Source organism: Notolabrus celidotus, chromosome 23, assembly GCF_009762535.1.
Source record: "Notolabrus celidotus isolate fNotCel1 chromosome 23, fNotCel1.pri, whole genome shotgun sequence".
In the NCBI taxonomy this organism is placed as follows: domain Eukaryota; kingdom Metazoa; phylum Chordata; class Actinopteri; order Labriformes; family Labridae; genus Notolabrus; species Notolabrus celidotus.
In genome coordinates, this window is record NC_048294.1 from 12570372 (window position 1) to 12576540 (window position 6169).

Sequence of the window (6169 nt, forward strand, 5' to 3'; positions counted from 1 at the left end):
TATAAATGATATTTTAAACAAATAAGTCAATAATTATTAGTGCCCAAAAGCAAAATGTCGATCCTATATTAGTTGGTATCAAACTGTCAGTAGTTTCAAATGAACAGACATATCAAGGACACTAAGAATTCAACATTTTGTTATGAAGACTAACCTGTTACTGAAACTGCATTGGGGTTAAAAGTCACATTGAAGTTGTTGTTGGGATCTTTTGCAGCTTCAGCCAAGGTTTCAGCAACAACATTATTTGGTGGGAGGTCTTCAGTTGGAGTGGTCGGACTGAAGGCAATCCCCAACTCTGCTCCAACTTCATCAACTTGTGATGGAACAGGACTACAGAAAAAAAACAAAGGGGGCAACACATGAGGCAATTATGCTTCTGTCTGTGAGACTTCAAATGTCCACAATAAGACATCATTTTTTGAGACATCATTGTATTAAGCAAGGCCTATTGAAAAATGTCACAAAAAAGGCTTTTACCTGAACTCTTTCACAGTGCACTTGAGAAATTTACGAGGGAATTCTGCTTGGTAAATGTCTTCACACTGTGAAAAAACAAAGAATGGAAAAACATATTAGGAGACTTTTAGTTGAATAAACACTTTAAATTGAAAATTGTACATGAAACGAATACAAAGAAAAAAATGACACTTCAGATCCAACAAAATACCTTTGTCCAATTCATGTTCATGAAAAAACTCATGCTAAACACTGATGCACTCATTAAAATGATCAAATACTTACTGCTTTAATAATTCTTGATTCAAGATCTTTGTATTGAGGGCTGTTAGGGTTGTTTAATTGGTCTGTGAAAGCTTCATTAAACAACTGTGCTTCAAGTGTATAAAGAGGTGCAGCAGCTGTTGTTGGAGGAGCAGTAGTTGTTCCAGGTGTGGCAGTTGATTGTGCATCTGGAACTGGACCATCTATAAATGTCATATTAACAAATAAGTCAATAATTATTAGTGCCCAAAAGCAAAATGTTGATCCTATATTAGTTGGTATCAAACTGTCAGTAGTTTCAAATTAACAGACTTATCAAGGATACTAATAATTCAACATTTTGTAATGAAGACTAACCTGTTACTGAAACTGCATTGGGGTTAAAAGTCACATTGAAGTTGTTGTTGGGATTTTTTGCAGCTTCAGCTAAGGTTTCAGCAACAACATTATTTTGTGGGAGGTCTTCAGTTGGAGTGGTCGGACTGAAGGCAATCCCCAACTCTGCTCCAACTTCATCAACTTGTGAAGGAACAGGACTATAGAAAAAAAACAAAGGGGGCAACACATGAGGCAATTATGCTTCTGTCTGTGAGACTAAAAATGTCAGCAATGAGAGATCATTTTTTGAGAAATCATTGTATTAAGCAAGGCCTATTGAAAAATGTCACAAAAAAGGCTTTTACCTGAACTTTTTCACAATGCACCGGGAAAATGCCTTTCCATATTTTGCTTGGTATATTTCTTTACACTGTAAAAAAACAAAGGATGGAAATACAGCAACATTTAGATATTTTTAGTTGTCTAAAGCACAATATTGAAAATGATACATGCTAAATAAGAGAAAGGAAAATTAACTGCATTTAAAAAATAAAACCAGTTCCAAAAGTATCATCTTGTCCAAATCATTCTTATGAAAAACTGATGCCGAAAACTGATGCACTCATTAAAATGATCAAATACTTACTGCTTTTTTAATTCTTGATTCAAGATCTTTGTATTGAGAGCTGTTAGGGTTGTTTAATTGGTCTGTGAAGGTTTCATTAAACAACTGTGCTTGAACTGTGTAGAGAGGTTCAGCAGCTGTTGTTGGAGTTGGTGGAGGAGCAGTAGTTGTTCCAGGTGTGGCAGTTGATTGTGCATCTGGAACTGGACCGTCTATAAATTACATTTTAAACAAATAAGTCAATAATTATTAGTGCCCAAAAGCAAAATGTCGATCCTATATTAGTTGGTATCAAACTGTCAGTAGTTTCAAATGAACAGACATATCAAGGATACTAAGAATTCAACATTTTGTTATGAAGACTAACCTGTTACTGAAACTGCATTGGGGTTAAAGGTCACATTGAAGTTGTTGTTGGGATTTTTTGCAGCTTCAGCCAAGGTTTCAGCAACAACATTATTTTGTGGGAGGTCTTCAGTTGGAGTGGTCGGACTGAAGGCAATCCCCAACTCTGCTCCAACTTCATCAACTTGTGATGGAACAGGACTACAGAAAAAAAACAGAGGGGGCAACACATGAGGCAATTATGCTTCTGTCTGTGAGACTTCAAATGTCCACAATAAGACATCATTTTTTGAGACATCATTGTATTAAGCAAGGCCTATTGAAAAATGTCACAAAAAAGGCTTTTACCTGAACTCTTTCACAGTGCACTTGAGAAATTTACGAGGGAATTCTGCTTGGTAAATGTCTTCACACTGTAAAAAAACAAAGAATGGAAAAACATATTAGGAGACTTTTAGTTGAATAAACACTTTAAATTGAAAATTGAACATGAAACGAATACAAAGAAAAAAATGACACTTCAGATCCAACAAAATACCTTTGTCCAATTCATGTTCATGAAAAAACTCATGCTAAACACTGATGCACTCATTAAAATGATCAAATACTTACTGCTTTAATAATTCTTGATTCAAGATCTTTGTATTGAGGGCTGTTAGGGTTGTTTAATTGGTCTGTGAAAGCTTCATTAAACAACTGTGCTTCAAGTGTATAAAGAGGTGCAGCAGCTGTTGTTGGAGGAGCAGTAGTTGTTCCAGGTGTGGCAGTTGATTGTGCATCTGGAACTGGACCATCTATAAATGTCATATTAACAAATAAGTCAATAATTATTAGTGCCCAAAAGCAAAATGTCGATCCTATATTAGTTGGTATCAAACTGTCAGTAGTTTCAAATTAACAGACTTATCAAGGATACTAAGAATTCAACATTTTGTTATGAAGACTAACCTGTTACTGAAACTGCATTGGGGATAAAAGTCACATTGAAGTTGTTGTTGGGATTTTTTGCAGCTTCAGCCAAGGTTTCAGCAACAACATTATTTTGTGGGAGGTCTTCAGTTGGAGTGGTCGGACTGAAGGCAATCCCCAACTCTGCTCCAACTTCATCAACTTGTGATGGAACAGGACTATAGAAAAAAACCAAAGGGGGCAACACATGAGGCAATTTTGCTTCTCTCTGTGAGACTTCAAATATCAGCAATGAGAGATAATTTTTTAAGAAGTCATTGTATTAAGCAAGGCCTATTGAAAAATGTCACAAAAAAGGCTTTTACCTGAACTTTTTCACAATGCACCGGGAAAATGCCTTTCCATATTTTGCTTGGTATATTTCTTTACACTGTAAAAAAAAACAAAGGATGGAAATACAGCAACATTTAGATATTTTTAGTTGTCTAAAGCACAATATTGAAAATGATACATGCTAAATAAGAGAAAGGAAAATTAACTGCATTTAAAAAATAAAACCAGTTCCAAAAGTATCATCTTGTCCAAATCATTCTTATGAAAAACTGATGCCGAAAACTGATGCACTCATTAAAATGATCTAATACTTACTGCTTTTTTAATTCTTGATTCAAGATCTTTGTATTGAGGGCTGTTAGGGTTGTTTAATTGGTCTGTGAAGGTTTCATTAAACAACTGTGCTTGAACTGTGTAGAGAGGTTCAGCAGCTGTTGTTGGAGTTGGTGGAGGAGCAGTAGTTGTTCCAGGTGTGGCAGTTGATTGTGCATCTGGAACTGGACCATCTATAAATGATATTTTAAACAAATAAGTCAATAATTATTAGTGCCCAAAAGCAAAATGTCGATCCTATATTAGTTGGTATCAAACTGTCAGTAGTTTCAAATTAACTGACTTATCAAGGATACTAAGAATTCAACATTTTGTTATGAAGACTAACCTGTTACTGAAACTGCATTGGGGTTAAAAGTCACATTGAAGTTGTTGTTGGGATTTTTTGCAGCTTCAGCCAAGGTTTCAGCAACAACATTATTTTGTGGGAGGTCTTCAGTTGGAGTGGTCGGACTGAAGGCAATCGCCAACTCTGCTCCAACTTCATCAACTTGTGATGGAACAGGACTATAGAAAAAAACCAAAGGGGGCAACACATGAGGCAATTATGCTTCTGTCTGTGAGACTAAAAATGTCCACAATAAGACATCATTTTTTGAGACATCATTGTATTGAGCAAGGCCTATTGAAAAATGTCACAAAAAAGGCTTTTACCTGAACTCTTTCACAGTGCACTTGAGAAATTTACGAGGGAATTCTGCTTGGTAAATGTCTTCACACTGTGAAAAAACAAAGAATGGAAAAACATATTAGGAGACTTTTAGTTGAATAAACACTTTAAATTGAAAATTGTACATGAAACGAATACAAAGAAAAAAATGACACTTCAGATCCAACAAAATACCTTTGTCCAATTCATGTTCATGAAAAAAGTCATGCTAAACACTGATGCACTCATTAAAATGATCAAATACTTACTGCTTTAATAATTCTTGATTCAAGATCTTTGTATTGAGGGCTGTTAGGGTTGTTTAATTGGTCTGTGAAAGCTTCATTAAACAACTGTGCTTCAAGTGTATAAAGAGGTGCAGCAGCTGTTGTTGGAGGAGCAGTAGTTGTTCCAGGTGTGGCAGTTGATTGTGCATCTGGAACTGGACCATCTATAAATGTCATATTAACAAATAAGTCAATAATTATTAGTGCCCAAAAGCAAAATGTCGATCCTATATTAGTTGGTATCAAACTGTCAGTAGTTTCAAATTAACAGACTTATCAAGGATACTAATAATTCAACATTTTGTAATGAAGACTAACCTGTTACTGAAACTGCATTGGGGTTAAAAGTCACATTGAAGTTGTTGTTGGGATTTTTTGCAGCTTCAGCCAAGGTTTCAGCAACAACATTATTTTGTGGGAGGTCTTCAGTTCGAGTGGTCGGACTGAAGGCAATCCCCAACTCTGCTCCAACTTCATCAACTTGTGATGGAACAGGACTATAGAAAAAAAACAAAGGGGGCAACACATGAGGCAATTATGCTTCTGTCTGTGAGACTAAAAATGTCAGCAATGAGAGATCATTTTTTGAGAAATCATTGTATTAAGCAAGGCCTATTGAAAAATGTCACAAAAAAGGCTTTTACCTGAACTTTTTCACAATGCACCGGGAAAATGCCTTTCCATATTTTGCTTGGTATATTTCTTTACACTGTAAAAAAACAAAGGATGGAAATACAGCAACATTTAGATATTTTTAGTTGTCTAAAGCACAATATTGAAAATGATACATGCTAAATAAGAGAAAGGAAAATTAACTGCATTTAAAAAATAAAACCAGTTCCAAAAGTATCATCTTGTCCAAATCATTCTTATAAAAAACTGATGCCGAAAACTGATGCACTCATTAAAATGATCAAATACTTACTGCTTTTTTAATTCTTGATTCAAGATCTTTGTACTGAGGGCTGTTAGGGTTGTTTAATTGGTCTGTGAAGGTTTCATTAAACAACTGTGCTTGAACTGTGTAGAGAGGTTCAGCAGCTGTTGTTGGAGTTGTTGGAGGAGCAGTAGTTGTTCCAGGTGTGGCAGTTGATTGTGCATCTGGAACTGGACCATCTATAAATGATATATTAACAAATAAGTCAATGATTATTAGTGCCCAAAAGCAAAATGTCGATCCTATATTAGTTGGTATCAAACTGTCAGTAGTTTCAAATGAACAGACTTATCAAGGATACTAAGAATTCAACATTTTGTTATGAAGACTAACCTGTTACTGAAACTGCATTGGGGTTAAAGGTCACATTGAAGTTGTTGTTGGGATTTTTTGCAGCTTCAGCCAAGGTTTCAGCAACAACATTATTTTGTGGGAGGTCTTCAGTTGGAGTGGTCGGACTGAAGGCAATCCCCAACTCTGCTCCAACTTCATCAACTTGTGATGGAACAGGACTATAGAAAAAAACCAAAGGGGACAACACATGAGGCAATTATGCTTCTGTCTGTGAGACTTCAAATGTCCACAATAAGACATCATTTTTTGAGACATCATTGTATTGAGCAAGGCCTATTGAAAAATGTCACAAAAAAGGCTTTTACCTGAACTCTTTCACAGTGCACTTGAGAAATCTACGAGGGAATTCTGCTTGG

The 6169-nt window shown here is 35.6% G+C and overlaps 1 protein-coding gene across 1 annotated transcript in view; it reads right to left on the minus strand.

The window, feature by feature from the left end:
• Positions 1–5206, minus strand: part of LOC117807797 (flocculation protein FLO11-like) — a 41457-nt gene extending 36251 nt beyond the window's left edge. Inside the window, exons 1-17 of the mRNA XM_034677200.1 lie at positions 5199–5206; positions 4841–5019; positions 4505–4686; positions 4241–4305; positions 3915–4093; positions 3569–3759; positions 3286–3350; positions 2960–3138; positions 2624–2805; positions 2360–2424; positions 2034–2212; positions 1688–1878; positions 1407–1471; positions 1081–1259; positions 745–926; positions 481–545; positions 155–333 (exon numbers count right to left, since the gene is read on the minus strand). Coding sequence (XP_034533091.1) covers positions 155–333; positions 481–545; positions 745–926; positions 1081–1259; positions 1407–1471; positions 1688–1878; positions 2034–2212; positions 2360–2424; positions 2624–2805; positions 2960–3138; positions 3286–3350; positions 3569–3759; positions 3915–4093; positions 4241–4305; positions 4505–4686; positions 4841–5019; positions 5199–5206 — 2335 coding nt within the window. The remainder of the gene's footprint in view (positions 1–154; positions 334–480; positions 546–744; positions 927–1080; positions 1260–1406; positions 1472–1687; positions 1879–2033; positions 2213–2359; positions 2425–2623; positions 2806–2959; positions 3139–3285; positions 3351–3568; positions 3760–3914; positions 4094–4240; positions 4306–4504; positions 4687–4840; positions 5020–5198) is intronic.
• Between the last annotated feature and the right edge of the window lie 963 nt (positions 5207–6169).